Source organism: Mugil cephalus, chromosome 13 (genome assembly GCF_022458985.1).
Source record: "Mugil cephalus isolate CIBA_MC_2020 chromosome 13, CIBA_Mcephalus_1.1, whole genome shotgun sequence".
Lineage (NCBI taxonomy): Eukaryota > Metazoa > Chordata > Actinopteri > Mugiliformes > Mugilidae > Mugil > Mugil cephalus.
In genome coordinates, this window is record NC_061782.1 from 10,336,596 (window position 1) to 10,360,574 (window position 23,979).

Here is a 23,979-nt window from a genome sequence, read left to right on the forward strand (position 1 = left end):
TGGCCGGCTACATCTTACTGGGGATGGCAGCCATCAAGGAGAATCAGTTCTATGGTGTGTGGGTGCCTGGTCTGGTCTAGGTTGGGGGTACATGTAAGATCCACACAAATGGGAGGTCTAAAAGTTTCCCAGCAGAACTGAGTTGAATTGTCGTGGCCTCATCAACTGGCCCAGTCTTCGTGGTCTCCTGCAGTAGTCCACTCCTACCTGGATGAACAATTCTCCAACCTCTTATACTCTCAAATTGTCACATAAGATCATCAGCTATATCTTGTATTATTAGATGTGGTTCCTTCTGCCCGATATATGTATCATATATATGACAGAAGTTTATTTATCTTGTTTCTCCTGCTCTTCTTTTTTCTCTATCTTCTCTGTTTCTACCCAGATTGGCCTTCAGCAGATGGGTCCCTCCATATGAGCTGGGTCCTACTCAATGTTTCTTCCTGTTAAAAGGGAGTTTTTCTTGCCACCGTATCTCTGGAGGTTTCAGGTCAGTTTTTGTAAAGCGTCTAGAGACAGTTTGTATTGTTATTGATGCTATATAAATAAAACTGAATTGAAAACCAAAATCTGTGTCCAGATACCGAAGCAAGATACTTTACTGTGCCTCCCGTTAAACGAGGCTGTATTAATAAATTCATGACATTATTTGCACCTTTGTTGTGAAAGAAACAAATAGAGGTCACATAAAGGTTACCTTTGCTCAGTTTGTGACCCGATTCCAAACATCTTTAACGCCCAGATCTGTTGTGACAGACGTCTGCTTTCCACGTTATCACGATCACATTACCATGTGTCCTCTGCCAGACGACTTCAACAATGTAAAACCAGGTAATGAGATAAGATTCAACACTGTATGATGATAAGGATGAAGGAGTGACAAAAGAACAAGTTCTGTAAATAGGATTTAATTTGTTAGTCTGAAAATGTATAGCAAGTCATATAGTGCCCTTATAGTACAGTTTTATTTTCCATAATACAATTTACAGTGTTTGTTTTGGGGTTTCCTGTCAGTGTCAAAATATAAAGCGTAGAAAAGCTGTGCCAAACAAACGAAGGTCCAGAGGCCGATATCTTAACGTGGTGCGAGTGCACAGTTAAAGGGTCGTTTACAGTTTTACAGAGGAAGCGATTCAGACAACAGCACAACACAGAAACCTATAAATCAACTGACCGTCCGCATCAATATGTGATATCATTTATTGCACAAGCCAATCCGTATAAACACATTCTAAAAACGAAAGGAAAATCATTTCTCTTCACCTAAAACATATAAATTAAACCTATTTTCAAAGTAAAACTGGATTTATGGAAGATTTGTGTCAAATTCTCTTTTTTTCCCCTCATACCTTTAGATGTATGCACATACACTGCACCACACACACACACACACACATTTATGTCCCATAGTGTAGTCTCATACACACAAACACGCACACCTAAAACAACAACAAATGCAGAGAGGAGGGTTTGATAAAATCCATGGCAGTCTTCCCCTTCAGCAGCAGTAGCAGCAGCAGAGTTTTAATCCCGAAGCACTCAAATCCTTCAGACATTCATCGTAACCAAGGCTGTGGATGGACAGATATGAGATTAATTCAAGTTTTCATGAGTGGGCTCATGAATACATTGTCAGTAGACAAACGGGTGCTTACTATTGTTTTCGAGTCTTCTTTGTCCAAAACCTTTTGCGCTTGGTCAGGAGGAAACTTGAGCATGGACGTTATCACTTTGGCCATTGTCTGCAGATGATGAGAAAGAAAAGCATTTTTCAAAAAAAAGAGGCCGTGAACATCACAGTATCCCTATCACAAATATCATATCCACCAGCCCTTATCTTCCACACCATAATGCGATCAAGTGAGCCTTGTTCTGAGACGATTAAAGCTCAACAAGAACAAAAAAAAAAAAGAAAATTATCTGCATAATCAACTCCAGGCCTATCTGCCAGGGAGCATGCATTTCCCCATAAACACAGGGGATAATCAGAAACAGGGCCGCTGTGTAGGAAACCTAACCGCTCCACTAACGCTAAACAAGGCCAGCACGTCTTTAAATGGCAAATCTGCGTCACGCAAAACTGCATGTGCTCGCAGGCAGCCTGGGGGACATCCTCTACGCTGGGGAGGTCTGCCATGTTGCCATAAAGACCAACTGTTTGCTGAGGAGCTGGGAAAATCCCGCTGACTTTAGGACCATGTCAACAGCACTATTAATTAGAGAGAGCACTGTTAATTATCACTAACAAGACTGGACACAATGTGACTTTTACATGGTCTCATGTTTTGTGAGGCGGATAGAGTTCACTCACGCTCCAACATTATCTGTAATATTTTCAATATAGTGGTTTCCATTAGTCTGCTCTATAATTTACTGAAGACCCTCTGATCTATATAGATTTATAGAAAAAAAAATTATATAACTTATATAATAATAAATGTCCCTCACTGATGTTTCACATTTAGAAAGATGGAGGAGGCAAGAAATTAAAAACTCTAGGGACATAAATGACCTAATAGATGATTTGATGTATGTTCCACATACACGGTCATAGCGTAAGCCTTTCTGTGTCAGAGGACTGTGCCCCTTTGTTGTTTTCTGAATACAATGTTCTATTTCCAGCAAAGTTTTGTGGTCACTATTGTTGCAGGACAATAAATTGCATCCATGTGCCTTTTTTGTAAAACAACGTGAGAAGAAGAAGAAGAAAAAACTAATAATAATAAAAAAAACAACATACTTTTGTTTCTCGTCCCATCATGTACTCGAACAGCACCTTCCTCAGGTACTCCATCTCAGCAGGTTCTGAGAAGGCATCTGACGTGTTGAATCCAGGATCTGTATACAGATTATTACATATAATATTAGTTGATTACCTTAAATTATACAGTGTCCCTCTGGTAAAATAGATTTAGTGCCTCAAAGTCTTGGTTAAACACAGTGAAAATAAAACAAAATCTCCTGCTAGTAAGATAGAAATCTGGACACACTTTTCAAAACACTTCAGTTTGTGTATGTAGGATTTATTTCTTGTCTCTTATTTTGAAGTACGACAAATTACACCCGGCAACACAAAAAACATCCCCCAGAATCATGTTTGTCTTAGCAACCAAACGCAGCAGCACCTTCTGCACAAGGCATTTGTTCGAATTAAGCACCAATTATGAGTATGGGAAAGAATGTGACTTTATTACCGCGTAAGTCTAAGAATGAACGTCTTAATTCTTTGCCCAAAGCTATAACACCGCTAAGTGCTCTGAAAACTGTGAATGAGAGAGACTGTGTTAGTTTGGTAACACTTAACGCTGTGGCTTCCACCTCCAAAATATCCCATTCAGGTTTTTTATCACGGAACAACACCCACTTGCTCTTCTTAAATACTCGTGCAGATATCACCAAATATCCCCACATGTGCCCAGACAGCAGGGAGATAGGAGCACAGGAAAAGGTGATACAGAGGTCCAAACAACGCTTTGATCTCCGAGTGGCCCCTGTGAAGTAATGGGTGACCAATAAATGCCACAGCCTTTGTCCTCCTGACCCCGTGTTGCCCCAGCTGAGCCTACAATCCCACCTATCACACGGCCACAGACCTGAAACCAGATAGCCCTCTGATCAGCCCTCTGCCCAAAACCACAGATCTGGGTGGTTCAAGAAGGCTCGGAAGAGCCATGACTGAGTGGAAGACAAGTTTTACTAATGTGCACTGTAGTCTTGTGAAAATGCATTAGGATGATAGTATGTGGGCTGGAAATGGAGGATTCGAGAGGTCTTCGCGCCGCGGGGTTCTGTGTAGGAAACGTTAAGACCACGATCTGCAAAAGCCATTAAATCCCGAGGATGGCTTCTTCACCGCCGCCCCCCCACCTCCTTCTCACAGCAAATTCTCTTTATTACACCAGCAGGAAAGGTTTAAGAGGACTCAATCTCTTGAAAAACACACACAGACGCTCCATGTTTGGGTCGTGATATACTTGAGGATAGTGCATTGACTTACATACGGCCCCTAGAGGTTTCCCCTCAGCCTTAACCACAACGTTATATGTATACCCCTAATCCTAACTCTGACCTTAACCAAACCCTAATTATAACCACAGCTCTTATCTTAACCAGAAAGCCGAAAATTATGCACAGTTGGCCCGAATACACTCAAAAGCAGAGCTAAACCAGACAACACTCTGTCTCTCGTCCCTTCTCTAATCCATGTGTTTTTAATGTCTGAGATCTTACCGAGCTGCTAGTCTCACTCTCTCGAGAGAGACAGACTTCACGTTCAAATGTTAGTGCATCATATAATCATTTGTTACGTGTTGAAATTTCTTTCTACACTACAAGGTCAGTTAACCCACATGTTTGTGCTGCTCTTTCCCATGCTATTGTCCTGCCTACGAGTGTTGTGCGTGTCCTCTTTGTCGTGCTGCTCTTAAAGGAAATTGGTCCAAGAAGCAGAACTAAGCGATTCATGGTGTTAACATTACCTTTGTATGTGCTCCCGAGATGAGTTACAACAGTGGTTCGGTGGAAACATTTAATCTTGTCCTCGAGCGAGTGAATCTGGCGTGGGGGGAAACACACAAGCATGCACCGATTATTACAGGAATAAAGTAAATAAAACTGATCCTGGCGGGTTAATTCTGTGCATTAGGCTAATTGATTATTGGGACGTTAGCGTTGTGACGGTGTGTGAGAGTGACGATGCGTGTGAGAGAACTGTGGGAGGCGTTGCTATGATTGTTTATGGGGTTAAACCAAATGTAAACAGATGTGCTGTGTAATTAAGTTGATGCAGCAGGAGACCAGTAGCCGCTCTCGCTGGAGGCCACAGAATCATGGGAATACGCTGTAATGGATTTTGTGTTCATTTATCCTCCTTGAAGAGCAGACACTACTCACCCTCTCCACAAACTCCTGCTCCTTCAGCCGGGCCTCGCTCAGCAGAGTTGTTTTTTCAGCGAGCTGAGCCTGAAGTGGAGAAGGACAGAGGATCATTGGATGATTTATTTTCGGACTTTCTTTTTATATTTTTTGATTATTTGGATTTTTTTTGGAGTGGACTCCAGAAAGCGTAAAGCCAACAATCATACCTGCAGGTCCTCTGTGGTCTTCTGTGTGCCAGAACAAAAAAAAAAAAAAAGGAAGAAGAAGAGAGAATATACTGCACGTTAAAACAGAACAGGAATAAGATAAAATCAAAAATGGTACATCATTCTGAATATGTTATCGTCCCATAAACGATCCTATTGTATCGTATCACAGATAATTTAATTACATTTGAGTTCATCACCTTATTTTATCTGTTATCAATACTTTTATCTATATATCAAATGAAATCTACACTGCTGCACCATCTCTGAAAACTATTAAAATACACGGAGGTACATTACAGGCCAAACGTTTGGAAGCAACATCCTATTTGTACATGAAAGATCATAGTTTCTTATACTTTGCAACAAAATAAACATGATTATTGTATAAAGATAAAAACATTTTTACTCTAATTACCAGGTTTTTGAGTTTTTCTTGCTTAGGCTTTGCTTTCTTTAAAGTAACCTCCTCTGGTTTTAACCAAAGTCCTTTTCTTTTACTAACATTTATTCAGCAGTGGTCTGGTAACATTAATTTAAAGGTAAATTGAGGAAAATAGTGCATAATGGTGCAAATACATCCCACAATACATAAAACTCTGGTTTTTAACAAAGACATTGTGGACAGAGACTTAAAGTTGCTTCCAGACTATTGACCTGTAGGGTTCTTGCTAACCTAGAATGCAACTTAGTCCTATTTGTGTAAGATTTTTTAAATCAGTTCCTAGCTGCTACAAAAAATTATCACTTTTGGTTTTTTAAATTGAAAATCTGCATTTACGAGCTGTTTCAAAGATTTACAATGTCTAAGTATGAGTGGGAATAGAGTTTAAAGCCACAGACAGAAATTTGTAAGTATTGAGAGTCGAACCAACATCTGGTTTGTCTATTTCTGGGATTTCTTTTGTCTAAAAACTAAAAAGAAGAACATCGCCCTTTAATCACACAGTATGGCTCAAAGATTGTTTAAGTACACTTTAGTGTGTGGACAACCTCTGAACAGTGTTTCTCTCTCTCCTTAGTGAGACACACTGACCCACTGTCTCTCAGAAGAATGTTTTTTGAGGCCCACAGTAAGGAAAGGCCTCCCTGAGCATAGAGCCATTCAATCCACACATTAAGTTATTACCTCACCTGGGAAAAATGCAGCTGAGAGAGCAGCGTACAGTAATTCTTTGTGTTTGTGTGCATTTGAACACGTGTGTAAAGGTGGATGAACCACTGCAAGGGTCTCATGGCACCTCAACACATGGGTAAAATGTATCCCTGGAGCACTATATGGCCCCTCTCCAGTACGCACATCTTGCATGCAACTATTGCTGCAGTATAAATCTAAGGTCCAGAATCACCTCGTACGATGATAATTGAGAACAGGGATTGAGGCTCCCTGTAGCCTTCACAATCTCTGTTTTTGGAGGTGGTGGTAGTGGGGGGGGGGAATCATTCCTGGGTGATTCAAACGAGCTCCACAGCATCCGGCGAGTTTTGGAGAGCCGCCACACGACTGGAGCGGGAAACCGATCTGAGCGAAGTATGTAAGCAAATTGCCCCTGAGCTCAAAGACGGAATCCTTTAATTACGAAGCAACCCAGAGAAGAAGATGACCCACGAACGCCACGTCTGTTAGCCTGGATGTGAACTTTCAAATGGGGCATCGGAAAAGCTCCGTATCGGCACAAAGCAGCATCTGGATCAGGCCGTTATTTAAAACTAGTACCGCTTCCATCTGACTCAGGCCTTTTCCCAGAAGGGAGCTGAGAAAGAATGACCTCATGCAGCCATTGTTACTCAACGCAGTCAGCGTGAAGTGACTTACGACTTTGACAGAAATACTATATAAATTTAATCCAAACCTCCAGTCTCGTATATAAAACGGATTTTAACAGCTACAGGTATGAATTTCTACATCTGCGTAAACGTAAAACTGTCCCTCATACATCAACCAGATGTGGCAGGAATTGCAGATGTTTGACGACCTGGTGAATATGTAATAGTGGGTCAGAAATGTTAGTACCTCAGAGGAGCCTTGGCTTGAAGCTTGTAACTCCTCAAGTTGTTTCTGAACTTGCCACACTCTGTCTCCCATCTCCTCCTCTCGACTCTAGGAAAAAGAAACAGTAAAAAAAAAAACAACAACGGCTGAGTCATTTCCTATCTATTGTCTGAGCATCACAGCTCAAGTATGTCGGTCAAATCAGTCTAATATGAGACCTCCCACTCTTTTACAGTCAGTAAAAGACTGAGTCAGTATTAAAGAGTCACTTGTTCTTTCTCTTTAATACTGATTTACTCTTTTACAGTGAGTAAAAGAGTGAGTCAGTATTAAAGAAAAAAACAAGTGACACACTTGGTTTAAAAATAGTTGAGAATACTTTAAAATATGTGGTAAACACCAATCAATAGATCAGGCTTGTTCCAGCACATCCCACAGATACTTGATCAGTTTGAGATCTAGTGAATTCAGACACCAGGTCATCACCTTTTTGAGTTGTTCCTAAACTGGAGGTGAGAGTGGGAGTGGGGGTGGGGGTGAGTGCTTCTTTTCTAAGTAACATCCACATGAATGCCAGGTCCAAAAGATTCCCAGCAGAACATTATATTTTCACAAGATGGTCACAAACTATTCACTTCCCCTGTCGGTGGTTTTAATGTTGTGGCTGATCGGTGTAGGCGGTGTCTATCGGGGAGAGTTTGAGTTGGTCTCGCGAGGCTCCAAACCGACAATCGGTTTTACCAGTGACAGAGCAGAGAAACAGATGTGATGTAATTAAGCAAATAATAAAGTTAAGAGGGCACAAATAGATTACATCTTCCTCTAATCTGAACATCCAAACACACACGGCACAGAACATACATGCAGGCTCAGTCAACGTTTTGCTCACGGATGAAGTTAGGCAGTGGTTCTCAAGCGAGCCATGGTTGTGGGGTGTGAAAATAAGAAAATGATTTAGGGTGAAATAACAAATATTGTGCTGATCTTCATTTCACTACAAATCAATATGGATAATTTTACTAGCTGCATCTTCTAATTTTATGAATGAAAGACCAGACTAAGCGAAGGGAGATGTCAAATATTGGGGCGCTGTAATGTTAGGGTTTTCCTCTTCATAATATCTGGTTGTATGTTGGGATGAAAATGGGATGAAAATGAAAGTTACCCATTATGTTATTTGTTTTTTTCCAGTACCTGTAAAACCTGTTCATATTTCTGAACCGTTCTGTGCAAATCATCCTCCTTCTGAGAAATCACCTTCTTCAGCTGACTGACCTCTTCGTGATGGATACTGATGAGATCTGCTTCGACACTCTGGGCTTTCTCTGTTGAGCAGGAAAAGGAAGGAAACCAGCTTTAGCACACGCGCAACACATTCACACCCCCAAACCGCTCACTCACGTCCCAGCTGGAACGTGACATGATTTAAACACCGATGACACAACATGGCAATTCAGACGCGCCAGTTCCAATTTTGTTTTGCTCAATGACAACATAAAAAAACATAGTATTTCCATGTAGTCATTCAAGCAAAGTCTTCCACATCAATCATCTTCACTTTGATTTTCTATTTTGAAGGAGTTACATCAGGGTCTAAAAATCTAAGCAGAACATAGTTTACAGAAATTTGACCACAGCAATGCTGGTAAATCTCGTCAGTTTAATTTGATGAATGGTGAATAATTTCCTTTCGCCTCACCAATGGTCTCCTTCACAGATGTATCCAGCTCCCTCTCCTTCAAAGCCATCTGTGTGTTGAACTCCCGTAATAGCTGCTTCATAGCGGAGTTGTGCTTCATTTCCAGATCTTCTAACTCGAGTCTATTAGAAAAGACAGCAAAGGACATTAATACTGACACCACGGGGACATTTACAGAGAATATAACAAATCTAAACATTACCGAGGCTTTAGGGACTTACTTTAGCTTTTTCTCGTTCTCCTCCAACAACTCCTTCTTCGTGTACTCCAGCTCGTGTTCGTGCTCCTTCCTCAGCTGCCTCATGTCTTTGTGCAGCCGGGTGAAGTCCTTGTGGACCTTCTCCTTCTCGTTTTTCATCTGATGGAGTTTCTCCTTGAGCGACTGCAGAGAATCCTCATCCCCTTCTTGCATGGGAGAGTGGTTTTCCATCTCGCTCTTGGTTTGCTGGACGCTGCTACACTCCACCTTTATCTCAGGTTCAACGGGAGTTTGGAGCTGTGTGATAGTCGCCTGGTGTTGATCGAGCCGAGCATCCTTCTCGCGTAATTCCTCTTTAAGGCGGTTTATTTCCGCAAGAAGGTTTCCATTCTGCTCTTCTGCTTCTTTCAGCTTTGCCTCTATCACGTGCAACGTGGATTCCGTTTCGTCGTCTTTCTGATGCGAGATCAACTTCTCTTCGTACATGATTTTCAGCTCTTCCAAAGACTTTTCTCTCTCGAGCCTCTCGTTGCTCAGAATCTGTTCAAGATTTTTCTCCTGCTCTTCCTTTAGTTTGACAAGAGCTTCCTCGAGCATTTTTGTTTTCTCTTCTAATGTTTCCATGTGTTTTTTGCCAGATGCTTCATTGCTCTTGATTTCCTCCAGGCTCGTCTGAAGAGCCTGGACCGTCTGCTCTTTTTCCTCCAGCTGCAAGGTCAGCTGTTTTTTAATCTGGCTGATTTTCTGCTCGGCTTTCTTCTTCAGCTCCGATACTTTCCGAGAGCTCTCCGCAACCTTCTCTTCGGCTGCCTTCAGACTCTCCTCCTTGCCCCTGATAATATCATCTTTAATCTTTTCAAATTCCTCCCTTTGACTTTCGAGCTGGTCCTTACACTTCTGGTTGTCTTCCTCAAGGGAGCGTATCTTTTCTACCATCTCTTGCTCCAAATTGCCGTTTTGAGCGCACTGCATCTGGGTCTGCTGCAGCTGCTCGACCAATTCCTTCTTCTCATTCTCCCTGATGCTATGTTGCTGTTTGAGGTCAGATGAGAGCTGTTCACACTCTTTAGTTTTTAAGGCTAACTGCTCCTGGAGCTCGCCGAGTCGGCCTTTGCAACCCTCGAGCTCCGAGGTAAGTCCACTTACTTTCTGCTCCTTCTCACTCAACACCTGGTCCATCTCAGACTTGCTGATGGACTGATTGTCAATACTTGCGGACAACCTTTGCAGAGTTTCGTTCTTCTCAGAGATTTCTCGCTCCAGCTCTTCAAGCCGGTGCTGGAGAGACGTTATAACGTTGTCATTCTGGGTGAACTTGTTCTCATACTCAGACAAACTGTTCCTGAGTTCATCTGCCTGCTCCAAAGCAGATTTTCTCTCCTGCTCTAATCTCGCAACGGTCTCCTCCATTTGCGCAGCAGCCCGTTGCCTCTCCTCTGCATACTGCTGGTTAACATTATTTATGGCTTCCTCCTTCTCTTGCATGCTACTCGCAAGCTGTTTTTTCAAGTCGCTGATGACGCTTTCCAAGTCTGCGATAAGCAGCTTGTTTGTTTTCATGCTTTCTGATATGATTCTGTTTGCTTCACTCAGTTCCTCAATTTTCTGAATTTGCTCACCGACGGACAGGGAATGATTCTCCCTCTCTTGTGTTAAGGCGTTTATTTGCTCCGTTTGAGCATTTACCTGAGCTGTCATCTGTTCCAATGATGTGCATAGATTCTTCTTCTCCTCCACCTGCTGGCGAAGACTCTCCTCTAAAGTGCAGTTTCTATCTACTTTAGTGAGGATTATGTTTTTGAGATGCCCTACATTGTTCTGGCTACAGAGCAGTCTGTCATTCAGCTCTTTCACCCTATGCTCCACTCTTTGTTGGAGTTCATCAGCCCCACACTCCACTTTAGATTGAACTTCCTTACAGTAATGGTCCATTTGGTTCATGATAGAAATTAATTGCTGCTGGAACTCCGCTTCCTTGGCTTGTAGCTGAGTAGCAGTTTCCTCAAACTTACTCTGCAAGTCCTCACTTTCCTTACATCTGGAACCTTCCAGGGCTTCAAGCTGTTTCTCTGTGTCATCCAGCTTGTCTGTCAGAGTCTTTAGCTTCTCTCTGCTCTCTTCCTCTGCTGTGTTCAGTTTGTCTTGGAGGGCGTTTCTCTCATTCAGAGCCTGGTTAAGGTTCCTCTCTGCCGACTCCACTTGTTCTTTCAGCAACGCTTCAGCCTGGGACAAACTTTCAAGCTTAACCGCTGCTTCATTAAGCTCCTCTTGCAGCTTCTGCACGGTGGTCTCTCGAATGGCCAGGTCCTCCTTTAAATCCTTTATTTCACATAATACTTGCTCAGCCTCTGCTCTGCTTTTACTAAGCTGCTGAGACACCTCCTCCAGTTCCTGGACTTTCTCCTGTAGCGTGGATGAATGTTTCTCTGTCAGTTCTTCCTCCTGCTGTCCTAACTTCCCCTGCCACTGTTGCTCCAGCTTCTCAATCTCATGCTTGTGGGTGGCGTGTAGCTTCTCCAGCTCTTCTTTATGGTTGGCCTGCAGCTCGGACATTGCGCTGCTGTGGCCCTGGGAGCTTTTTTGGGCCATCTCAACTATTTTCTCTTGCACTTGCTGCTCCTTCTGCTGAAGCTCTGCCTCCTTCTTCGCGAGCTCCTTTTTCATGTTTTCGTCGTTCTGCTGAAGCTTCTTCTTGAAGTTCTCCTGCATGTCTTTGGCCTTCTGTTTGAACTTTTCCATCTTCGTCTCCTGCGATTTGAGCTTCGCTTCCATCTCGGTTTTAGTGTTCTTCAGCTTCTTTTCGTAGGCAGCTTTTTCATCATCCAGCTGTTTCTTGAGGCGTGTTTGTTCTTCGACCTTAGTGTGCAGTTCTGCAGTAAACGACTTCTCCTTCTCTGAAAGCTCATCCTTGGTCTCTTGTAATTGGTGCTGTATGTCTTGAAGCAGCTTCTCTTTTTGTTGACAATCACTCTTTGCTACTTCCAACTGCTGCTCCAAATCAGTCAAGTCTCTCTTACACTGATTAAGATCTTCTGACATCTTACTTAACTGTGCATTAGATTCCTTTACGCTCTCATTTTCTAACTGGAATTGTGATAAACTGCGTTGCAGCTCCTCCAGTTCCTTCATCTTGACTTCTAAGGCTTGTGCAGTTGAATGTGATTCTTCCTGTAGTGTTTTCTCTTTCAGGATTTGTTGTTTAATTTCCTTTTCCTTTTCCTTCAGAACAATTTTCAGTGCATTACATTCCTCCTTTAGCGTTTTCTCGATACCTCCGAGGGACTTCTCATGCTCATGTTTGATATGTGCAATCTCTGCATCATGCTTTGACACTTGATCTTGAAACCTTTTGTCATGCTCCTGTTGGGCTGAGCTATTAGCATCTTCAGCTGCCACCAGCTTCTCCTCCAGAACCTGTTTACTCTTAAATAGCTCTGAAAGTTCAGCAGAAAGTGCCTCCAATTCCGCCTGCTTCGCCTCCAGTTTCTCCAACGTTTTCTGGTTCATGTCTTCGACGTGTGCTTGGAACTGCAGCTCCTTATCTTTCAGAAGGGTTTCCATTTCAACTCTGTGTTTTTCCTTGAGCTCCTCAAGAGCAGCATTATGTTGCTGGGTTAAGGTGCCCTTGTGCTTTTCCAGCTGCTCCTGGTGCTTTTCCTCCAATGCAGAGATTTGCTCCTTGTGTTTATTCTTCAGCTCCTCCAGTTGACTGGAAAGTTCATGGGAGAGACCCGATTCATCTTCTGAGACCTTGCCCACTGAGCTCTCCAGCTCCAAAATCCTCTGCAATTACAAAACACGTAGTTAGTAATTCTACAAAGCTGACTAGTCAGTAATTAAGATATTGGAAATCTGGGTGTGCGAAGCAAAGAAATACAATTAAGATAAAAATGTGACTTGTTCAGTAGAGTTTAGAGATAACAAAACAACACAAGTAAATACATTTTTAGAAAGGCTCACAGTTCTTGCAGTCTCCAGCTCCAGCTGTATCTCTTTAACCTTGTTATCAGCCTCCGTCCTAATAGCCGTCTTCTGTAACTCTACATCCTCCAGAGCAAGAGAGGCCTGTTGTTCTCTCTCCTTGGCCAACTGTGCAAAGTCCTCTTTGCATTGGTCCTATTCAGCAAAAAACATTCCAAAATTACAACACAACAGTATTTATCTAATTCAATAGTTGCATTTATCGAATCGATTAAATAAAGGAAAATATTTAGCACCCACCACCGCTTTGTTGATTCTTTCATTTAACTCATCTTCTTTAGCGGCCAACTCGTCACTGTGAAGTTTTTCCATATGAGCCACAGTCTCCTCTGTTGATTTCTAATTAAAAACGACAAAACATGCAGTTTAAATATCAATATAGCAGTACAGTTCACAAAATTAAAATACATCTGACTTGCAAAGGCCTTTTATGACAGTAGGGAAATGGTTTGAATGTGTAGTAATAAAAGTTACTATATAACCTTTGTTAATGACACATCATCTTCATATAAACACAACCAAAGACAACTTGCAGTGTAAAGACAGTTACATTAATGCAACCACACAACAAGCTCTTGATTATTCAGCGGACGTCACTGTCTGACCTTCATGATGGTGACCACCTCCTGTTTGACTCGTGTGAGTTCATGCTGCAGAGTCTTCCTCTCTTCCTCATGGGCCTTTTCAACTGCTTGCATTTGCTCATCCAGCTGAACCTGCAGCTGTTTTCGGGCCTCCTCTGCCCTCTGAGCTACGCCCAGAGCCCGTTCAAGTTCTTCAAAAGCTTTTAGAAAAATATAAAATCATTAGGATATCTTCATTTTTTTTATTTTTTTGTTTTGCACAATTTCAGACGCTCACCTGATTTCTCAGCCTTTTCTTTCTGTTCCTGCAGTTCTTCTTTCTGGGCAATAGCCTGCTGAAGCCTGGAGCGAAGCTGCGCGACCTCATCTTCTTTCATTTCTAGTGTCTCGTGCATCTGCCGCTTAGTCTCAGCAATGACCATGCCCTGGAAAACAGTCAAACGTACGGGATGAACAACAGGTATCAACACTGAAGAAGATCTGATAAGTACCACCTCTGCATTTTACACCCTAACTCAAGCCATGTGCCTGTAATTGTTTCTGACTTTAAGTGCTTTCAGCATTCCTCACAGAGATCTCCTGAGCTGCTGTCCGTCCCGCAGAGCCAGAAGGGGTCAAAGTTTAAGAGGAACAATATGGGACTTCAATGTGTCTTACTTCTTCACTCAAAGGACGAAAAAAAAAACACAAAACCTGCAGAACCTTCAATCATAATGTGGCTTAAATCCGAGACACTTCTCACCCACCTTGTCCTGCTCCAGCTGTTCAATGAGGTTCTTGGCATCACGCAGCTGAGTGATCAACTTGGTCTTTTCTGTCGTGTGCAGTTCCTTCATAAAAAAACACACACAACATTCAACACGATTACAAATCAAAGCGGCATAACTCCCACTTCACACTAGACAACCTTTTGATTTTCTTACTCATATCCTGTACATGTTTAGGTCAAATGACTTCTAAGTGTTTTCCGCACCACCCAGGATGCCTCGCCCACAAGACGAGTCACCAAAGGGTGTACAGACGCCCAGCTAAACCAACAAGACAACCCAAATTACAGCCCAATGCTGCAGCAGCGGCATGTCACAGCTATGTCTCTGTGCCATCGCAGTTTATACAGTGGTTACTTAGCAGGAAATGCTGGGCTGACTATAATTCTCGGTTTGTTTGAGTTATGTGGGAGAAGGATTGTCTATGCAGCCATGTGATTGACAGAAATTTGAAGAATGTACGATTTAAGAGTAAATAAACAAAGAAGCCAAGACCTGCCCATCTGTCAAGCAAACTGCACATGGTAAAGTCAAAACTCCTTGAACTAAAAGCCTGGAATCGTACACAGATGGCAGGTTTTACGGCATATTTGTCTGAGGCAGGGGATGAGCACGGCCCAGCAGTTCCAGGACGCCGTCACGCTGCTTAAGAGGGCTGAACGCCTTTTAACCTCCGCTTTCCCTGAAACAGGCCCTGTTCCCAAGCTTAGTGCAGAATCAACATCAACATTACAGCAACAAATCAAAGCAAGTCAATCAACACACAGTCGCAGACAAGCTGTCTTTGTAACAGCAAACATTTTTTATAACATGCTGCTGCAAAACATGAGAATTTCCGTGGACGAACTACACAAGCCGATCATACCACGGAAGCAAGATGTTTTGAAATCAATGGTTCAGTCGTGTCACGTTGACATGACTTGAACCCCTCGCTCTGGACCTCAGCCAGGGAATTTGGACGCTCGGACTCTGAGAACCACAGTAATCCGCTGTGTCACAGAGATAATGGAGACGCATTATCAGTGGACCATAAAGACTCTGGCAGGCATTTGATAGCACAGCATTAATTACCCCAAACACGCTGCTCAATCAGCTGCAGCCCCTCAGCCCAGCATCATTTTAATCAAACCTCTTCATAATTGCAGCTTACTGCCACATCAATTTCAAGCAAGAGAGTTTCCTTTTGAAATTCTTACTTTTGAAAATACCAGTTATAAATGAATAACTTTGAATAAAAAAGTATGACTGTGGTCTCCCTCTGGTATCGGTTAAATACACAGGTTAGTCACCTTCATTTTCTCCAGCTCCTGTAATCTCTCCTGCAGCTGTTCCTGCAGAGTTTCATTCTCACTGGCGAGCTGAGAGCTCCGCTCCTTGTGTGTACGCATCACATCTTTGCACTTCTGCAGCAGGTTTTCCTGCCTCTTCACTCTCTTCTGCAGAGCCTCCATGAGTTTGGTAGGATCACTGTCGCCCTCTGCTGTCCGAAAAAAAAAAAACACAATCCAGTGCTTAAAAACGTAACATCGCAGTTTCCAAAACAGAAATGCAATATATTTTACAGTATCTTCATGACCACATTTGTCGTCCTTGCCAAGCGCAAACACGTAAATATTTTTAAAAACATGCGGTTACCCTCGGTGCCTTCAGATTCTGTCCCATGCTCCTTAGAAGGACTCTGTGTGGCAGAAGTAGAGTCTTCAGTGACCGCGGACTGTGGGACCTCGCCTTCAGGTGCCAGTTCACCATCAGGGACCCCCTTAACACGTTTCTTCAACAGAGCAACCTTACAGAAAAAAAAATATAGTAAGTAAAATGGCATTACATGGTTTGTTCCATTTTTTTCTGACATTGTTTTGGAAATAAAACAAGAAATTGCTGGATTGTTTGAGGCAGAGAACCAAATTGGATTTCAGTGCAGAAGGATGCAACTGTTTCATGTAAAAAAAAAAAAGCTGTGCACTTTGTTGTGTGTCCTTTTCATTGATGCCATGTATTATTCAGGTTGACATTTTGCTCCGATACATAAGACAAAAGACAAAACTTCTGCACAACATGCACTCATGCTCAACTTGTTAATCCTACATCCAATTTCTGCAGCTTTGCGACAACCGATTAACAAATCATCTTCATATCGACACACTCACCTGTGTTTGAAGAACGGTGATCATCTGATCTTTCTCCTCCAGCGCAGCATCAAACTCCTCCTGCAGGTGTTTCTTGGCCTGCTGGTCCATCTGAAGCTCCTACAGATCATTCAGTAAGTTTACATACACATACAAGTTAAATAAAAAATAATAAAAAAACATATTGATCTGGAGAGACATTCTTAACATGTAGTCACACCTCCCGCAGTTCCCCGATCCGACGGAGAGCTTTGTCTTGACTCTGACTGAGGATGGCCTGTAAGAAACATGAATTAATATCTAATTAGTTCAGATGCCATTTTTTTATTTATTTACAAAAATGTCTAAAAATCCATTGCATGAATAATAAAATACTGGTCAACACTGTAGAAATACCTGCGTTTTTTCTTTCTCTCGATGTACTGTTCGGTATGCAGTAACGAGCTGCATGAAAAAAAAACTAAATTAATTAAAAAGTAACATTTATATGTGCCTATTACTACGTGCTACATTTTATATAGGTTGACTGACTTAAAATATGAATCTCCTTTGAGCTATTCTCTGTCAGACTCTCACCTCTGAGTACTTTCCTCTGTACTTCCCAAGACTCCTCTCCACTCTGAGGAGCCGGTGCACCAGCTGCTCTTTAGACAGAGACTCCGCACTTCCTGGTGGCTCCTCGGCTTCACTCTCGATATCCGAGGGCGGATCGTACGACGGGGCACCTGGCGAGTCATTTTCTCCCAGAGGTGTCAGGGACTCGCGTGATGAGCTTCGGACCAGGCTTTCTTTAGATGGAGAGCGAAACAGACTTTCTGCGCGACTGGCACCACCACGGATCAATGACTCCACCGAGGGAACTCTCAGCTGTAGCTTCTGGGCAAATGACTGAGGCTCCTCTTTCTGTTGGGAACACACAAAAAAAATGCAACGACATTATAACGTCAACCTACAGAGAAAGAGTCTGGAGAGGATTATAATGAACGTACATGAGGAGAAGCGCTTCCGTCCCCATTGATGCTACCTCTTGGAGACCTTGCAGCTCCTTTTGAGGCACTCTGCAGAAAAAAGAGATAATGAGTGCAAGAAAAGCTGTGCCGCTGAACTTGTCCTGGGCCAGTTAGTCATCCACACCCAGCATGGCTCGCCCTGATTACTCTGGAGGGAGCAATATTAGTATTGCTGGGAGCAATGCAGGGGCAATGGGTACCCTCATGCAACTTGGAAAAAACAGAGGGGTTAAATACATAAAAGAAGGCATCTCTACCGGACAACAAACAATAAAAAAGGGGTTAAAATGATATTCTACAGAACAGCCACAAGGTCAGAACAAACAGACAGTTATAGTCAAGTAGGAGAGCCGGTATTTGAATTAAAGATGCCGGGCAGGGCTGTGTGTGTGCAGCTGGATTATAAGAGCACAAAGGCAAAACTGAAGTAAGTGAACATCTAGCAGCTTAGTTGGTTTAGTTGACTGGTTAGAAGCAGGATCAGAGTGAGCAAATCTCCTCCTCCCTCGTCCAGCTCCGAGCTACTCCTTCCTCTGGCTGACTGTTCCATACATTCAACGTTTCTTTCTCGTTTCTGGTCCATTTGGTGTTTCCTCTTCATGGTACAGTAGTCATCCCTGAGTCTGGGTTTTAGGAGAGCTAAATGCGCAATACACTAGAGCAGTGTGATGCTCTGGATGCAGTTTGATGGGAATTAAAACAAATTAAAGGTTCCATGTGAAAAATCCAACCACTAGAAATGCTATTAAATAAATGTTTTTATGAGTGGCTTCCGCTTTGTTTGTTGTTCTATGCCTGCTCAGGGTAACATAAGCATTTGGGTATAAAGCAAAGAGCTAGCAAATGTAAGAGAGGGAGATTGCTGATAAGTGAACACAGATGTAAAATAAATGAAGGTGTATTTTAAGAGAAATCACTTGGAAATATTTTCTGATCAGACTAACAGGTTGAAAACATAACTTATTTGTGTATTTTTAAGGAAAAAGGTAACCACTAGATGCTTTCTCCCATTTTAATTCATCTTAAATATGACACAGTGACTCTATGCAACAGTACATCAACCCTCCTCAAATAAAATCCTCATTTGAATATCTGAGAAACCAAATCCAGAGTAGTTCTGAATTCAAAATCCTGGGTCTCACAATGGAGACCATGAACTGAAACAACCTGTGATCAATATAAAAGACCAAAACTTATTGTATGTCCAAAGAAAAATGTAAAGGAAAAAAAAAAGAAAATTAACAAGTTAAATGCATTTGTTTGATGGGATCAACATGTTGTTAGCACATGACAATGAATGTAAGACGTGTTCACGATTAATCCAACGAGATGATAAGGAAACCTGCACATCAAAACTCTCCAGAATGAACTGATCTGAGGCCTAATTTATAATCTCTCTTGTACAAAGTGCAACAGATGTCATATAAATGGAAGAGGACAAGGTCTCAGTGTAGCCTGTTAAATATAGAGCAGCATTATCGGTTATATTTAGTCATGTAACACAGAGGGAGCGGGGATCAGGGCTTATTCATCCTATTTTTAAATGGAGCATCACAGCTAACAACGTCAATACTTCATGGCTGGGACTTTGTCTGATTATTGGCAACAGCTGATCTATATCTTCACTGACTGCGACATTTAAATCCGGGATCAGAGGAAAAAGTAGGAAATGACGGAAAGCCATAATCACCACAGCAACTTAGGCAACTCACAGGTGCAGAATTTATCATAAAGGTGTTTTCATCGTGTATTATTTTTTCTTTTTTGCTGTTTGATGACAGTGATGAAGACAAAAGACATTGAGAAGCGGATGTCCTGCTGTGATGAAATCCTTCTGTGAAAATCTACAGGAATCCTGGTCAATGCCAACAAGCCGGCTGTGCATGGAAAAGCGAACACTCAGAAATAAACACAAGGAAGCGAGGTGCTTCCTTGTGTTTATTTCACTAATTTATTTCCACGCAGTTTCCGACTCTCATGGAGCTTCGTGCTAAAGCCCTGTTTACCCTGTTTACACACTGAAACACAAAACCGACGCGAGGTTTACACAGTCTGGAGGCTGTTTTGAGAAGCTGATATTTGACCGTCTTAATGAGGACAAGGACTCTAATGTTGAAATAAACCCTAGCATTAGCACTCAATAAAGTCTGGTAAAATGATACCCAAAAGTAGCCTAATTATTCTCATAATTACTAGTCATTTTAAAGCGGTTGGGTCTTTGGTGATATGATTGCATTATAATGTAATATTTGTACATTACATGTTACATGAAGGAAAGCAGAAACTGTTCCCGGTCCAGTCCTAATGATAAAATGTGTTCTTTGTGTGGCAATACTACGTGGTTTCTCGCTGTTCACACATTTAATCAAACATCCTACAGTTTTTACAGCTCTACACAAGTGCACTGGGTTTGTTTGTTTACTTGGAAGAGTCACACGGACATTTCACCTGCTAACAAAAGGAAGACAACTCTCCAAATAAACAGACAGACTTGTGGGGAGAAGGGACAAAGGCCATCAGGCAACATAACAGGGTGTTAAGGGTCTGTAAGGCAAGCAACTAAGGTTTCCTAAAGACGAAGGAGCTATATTAAATTATTCGGACGGATTCTAATAACTGAAAGGTGGGTCAATAAACCAACACAGAGCAGAAAGCACAGAAGTTTCTATCCCACGAGATGACAACCACACCTCCCATTAGATGCAGGGTTAGCCTACACATGAGATGACTTCTGGTTTTGCTAAATCCAAAGCAAACAAGAAACAGAGAGCAGGGAACAAGCTGTCCCTACGTGGGCCACAGTCCTCTATCGGTTCCCCGAATGCGCGGAAGACGGGAGGAAGGAACGGGGGCAAGAGGAGGAGGAGGAGGAGGAGGAGGAGAAAGATGAGGAGGAAGAGGCAGGAAGTGAGGGCAAACTCACCACACTGGCTACCTGGGCCGTTTTGGGTCGTTTTGAATGGTCCAGAGCAAAGATAGTATACTCAGAGAGAAAAGCGGGCTCTGCTATCATCCCGGCCAGCATCTGACCCCGTCAGTGCAGTAACGGGACCAAAGAGGTGGGGGGAAAGGAGAGGAACACAGAGAGCAATGAGAAAAAACAACACCATGAGTGTGAAATAGCGCTGAAGGGAGTGTCTACGCCGGCCTGTTCGGAGCAGGCTGGCCGAGAAAGAGAGCGAGTCTGAGATGGATGGAGAGAAGAAGAGAAAGGAGGAGAGCGAGACAGAGGGAGAGACACTACATGAATTGGAAGAAAAATAAGATAAAGCGGAAAAGTGAAACACTCAATCAACATTAATGTCATGGATAACAGTTTGGCATCTCTCTGCAATATATGAAGATTATAATGTCATAAAAGGAGGCTAAATATGCCTTCGTTAATCAAATAAACTCCTTCAGAGATGTCAAAGTGTTAAAAGATTCGTGAGGTGAAAAAAAAGATGCAGCGATGCCACGTGAAGCTTCTACGCTGAGGGCACATAAGCCCACGCTACAAGGGAAGATGGGGAGTGTAGAAACCTGAACATAAGGGTGGTTGTAGCTAATCCAGTGGGGTGGATCTGCGGTGTTGAAATACAAAAAAAAAAAAAAAAAAACAATCATCCAGGTTTAAGCTCTAGAAAAGGTGTCATTAAACTGTGGCATCATCTTACAGTCATGGTCAGTACCTCGCTGCCTGTCTACCTCTTTCTAAGCGATGGAAGAAGCCTTGCATAGACATGTATATATCCATAGGGGCAAAATATGGTGTCTAGTCACCAGAGAGAAAAACACTCAGAGGAGGATTCATCAATTATTCATACGCTCGCTGAAATATGGTTCGCTCTACACCATCGACGTGTCCTTCCCACAGCCTCTCAATGAGAATCTTTCAGACTCCGTTTACAAAATAGATTTATATGTCATTAAATGAGCTACGTTGAAGCATTTAAAGGATTTCACAAGCAAAGCTTTTTTAACAAATGGCCACGTTATAGATAGCAACTGGCCAAATACTCATTAAAATAACCTGAACGTAATTGACTTCATTATCCGATGCCATAACACATGCAGTGAAACGAAGAAGAAAAAAAAAATCAAACACCGTACCTTATTGCTCTGCAACGTTAACGATCACAATGTTAGCCGTACCATATGTTCTCATGAAATAATAAAGACCCTGGGGCAATACAATGCACAATCCAATATGCTTGGGAGTCCAGAAAAGAATATGTGTCTATTTTTATATAGATTTTTTTTATCTGAGAGAGGAGAACATATATCGACAAGCTTGGACTCTACTTGGTTCTCTCATGCACATCACTCAAAGAGGCACTGGTGTGTTAATGAGGGAGCATTAAGCATAAGAAGACACATAACATATCTTTAGCAACTGCCGGAAACGTTGGAATATAAGCTGGGGAGGGAATGTGACATCTCTGCACATGTTAAACATGAAGCTGTCGCAGGCTGACAACCACGCTCACCTCTCTGTCGCCGGGAGTGAGTGTGCCATCAGGGTGGAACGGAGGGGTCTGGCTGCTGCGCCGGTCTCCACTGCCCATCTGCTAAAAGTGGATAAATTTTATGTTAAAACCATTATTATAAATAGCATGACCCTCCCAAAATGACATGCAGCCATACATGCAAACTCCCTTGATTGCCTGATAATCTGATAAACAGTAAAATAATTACTGCTCTTTGCGTATTGTAACGTTTCTTATCAGTGCAGTCCAGTGTTTTTAATCTTCACCTTTGAACCTCATCATGTCGCTTTAGCAGAAAGACGATGAGAGTCATGAACAGCAAACAAACTTCTTTATCCCCCCCGCACCCAAAAAAAGGGCCAATTAATTAAAAAGTCTGCCTCTTTTTAAAGTTATGTAGATTCCTTGCATGCACATGTGTTATGCACGTTCTCTCGCAACAAATATAATAATAAAAAGATACCAAAAAGTTCATTCCTGGATGCAAAATGCTTTTGGTTTTCCTGAATGGCCAACTTATTACCAACATCACTCTAAAGTTTCCAAAGAAATCCTGTGAGACCGGTTTGCACCTTAAACTCAGCTTTTAGGTGAGAATTCAGTATTAGAATACAGAAGAACTGAATTATTACTATTATTTATTTAAAAAAAATCACTCTGTACAGTAAATGTCAAACATCCACAATGATTTGATGTTTTCTGTATTTTAGGTGAGGAGGCTACTCACTTCTAATATAACAGTCAAGCACTAAATATCTTCAGGAAGTTTATGCATTTGTTTAAAATAACTGAAAGAGCTGTTGATTCAACTACATAAGGACATGCTTGACCTGAACACCAGTGAACAAATGTAAGAGGCTGCAAACTATTGGTGAGTTCCTGGACATGAAGGAAGTTGTGCACCAGTATTTCCTGTTGGGATTACTTTTGTTTGCATATTTTCAGTTGTTAAACAATGCAGTAGCTACTATGCAGAGCGATTGCTACTGGAAAGGTTTTCAAGCGTCACTTAAAGCAGCCAATGCAAACAAAATGACACAGACCCGCCCATAATGTCTTCGTGTCCATTGCAAAGCTTCCATAGTATTTTGGCCACAAAAAAAAGTTCACGGTTGGCTGCTTGTTGCTGTTGACTCTTCGCACCAGGACCGAGTAGACTGGCCAGTTTAAAGGTTTCCTGAACGCACCTCACTAGCAACAGCTACGGAATACGGCTAAATTTGAAAGCTAAATGATTTAGTATGGTGCTAACATGTGTAAGAGCGCAAATGACCCTGGGGACAAACGTTAAGAACTTACATTCATTATGTCAATGACATATTATTGCACAACCATTTCCTCGCCAAAACGACACGACAGCTTTCTAGGCTAGCACCTCAGCAATGTAAACAGACGACAACTTAGCTCGTTAGCTTCGAGCACCACAACAACCAACCTGGGCCTGCTGTGGTGACTGCGCATTCCTCTGCGGCGACTGCTCCTCGTTTATCTTCTGCTTGAGTTTTTTAAACATCTTGACACGCCGATGTAGCGAACAGCTGACGAGCAAGTGCCTACTGTGCGGCGGAGATGTATTTTGTTTGTGTTTAGTCTGACATCCAGTACTCGGGGCTACACTTCCTCGTCGCTCTTGAATCTCAGCAGGTGACAGTGCCCTCTGCGCATGTGCGGCCAACGTGGAGGAAAAGAGAAACGTCAGAGTTAAAGGGCCAGTCGGGGCTGATTAGAGCCGTATATTAGAGAGAGTCTGGCCAACTAGGGAATGGACGTCTGAGCTATCCCGTTATGCTGATTGGTTCTGAGCTGGTCACGTGTTTCACGGGAGCAGGCTGCTTTTAATCTACAAGTTAATTACAAGTAGTAATAACAGAGGACGAAATTGGACTAAAAGTTAAAATATGCCACAGTGCTTAGCCTACGGCTGCAGCACAGGATCGGGAAAACACGGGAGAAACTTCACCGATTCCCCAGAAAAACAGAAGATTAAAAGGAAGAACTTGGTGAAGAGGAAGAACTCGATATCAACTGATTTCTCCCTATTTTGTGAGGTAAATGTCAATGTTT

General features: G+C 42.3%; 1 protein-coding gene across 11 annotated transcripts; it reads right to left on the minus strand.

Annotated features, from left to right (window-relative positions):
- Positions 1 to 895: 895 nt before the first annotated feature.
- Positions 896 to 23,570, minus strand: golga4 (golgin A4). 11 transcript variants are annotated; one of them, XM_047603022.1, is made up of 25 exons: positions 23,351 to 23,570; positions 21,916 to 21,993; positions 20,370 to 20,471; positions 17,426 to 17,494; positions 17,013 to 17,339; positions 16,833 to 16,880; positions 16,657 to 16,713; positions 16,458 to 16,556; positions 15,946 to 16,096; positions 15,600 to 15,790; positions 14,290 to 14,373; positions 13,821 to 13,968; positions 13,565 to 13,743; positions 13,200 to 13,298; positions 12,939 to 13,094; positions 9,001 to 12,761; positions 8,780 to 8,901; positions 8,275 to 8,405; positions 7,102 to 7,188; positions 5,088 to 5,108; positions 4,897 to 4,965; positions 4,482 to 4,557; positions 2,744 to 2,841; positions 1,659 to 1,745; positions 896 to 1,574 (listed from the first exon to the last, which is right to left on the minus strand). In XM_047603022.1, exons 1-25 carry the CDS (start codon positions 23,426 to 23,428, stop codon positions 1,560 to 1,562), a joined length of 6,333 nt encoding a protein of 2,110 aa, XP_047458978.1. In that variant the 5' UTR covers positions 23,429 to 23,570; the 3' UTR covers positions 896 to 1,559. The 11 variants fall into 11 exon arrangements, with proteins under 11 accessions (XP_047458978.1, XP_047458976.1, XP_047458975.1 ...); XM_047603020.1 differs by having other exon boundaries at positions 12,921 to 13,094; XM_047603019.1 differs by having other exon boundaries at positions 12,921 to 13,094; positions 15,600 to 15,787; positions 21,916 to 21,996.
- Between the last annotated feature and the right edge of the window lie 409 nt (positions 23,571 to 23,979).

Bases quoted from the DNA above. Each gene is read 5' to 3' on its own strand.
- golga4 (XM_047603018.1), bottom strand. From the start codon at position 23,428: ATGTTTAAAAAACTCAAGCAGAAGATAAACGAGGAGCAGTCGCCGCAG. The intron at 13,095-13,199 runs GTGGGTGCTAAA...TTTGCTGAATAG, and splicing joins AAAGAATCAACAAAGCGGTG to GACCAATGCAAAGAGGACTT. The intron at 8,902-9,000 runs GTAAGTCCCTAA...CTTTTCTAATAG, and splicing joins GAGAACGAGAAAAAGCTAAA to ACTCGAGTTAGAAGATCTGG.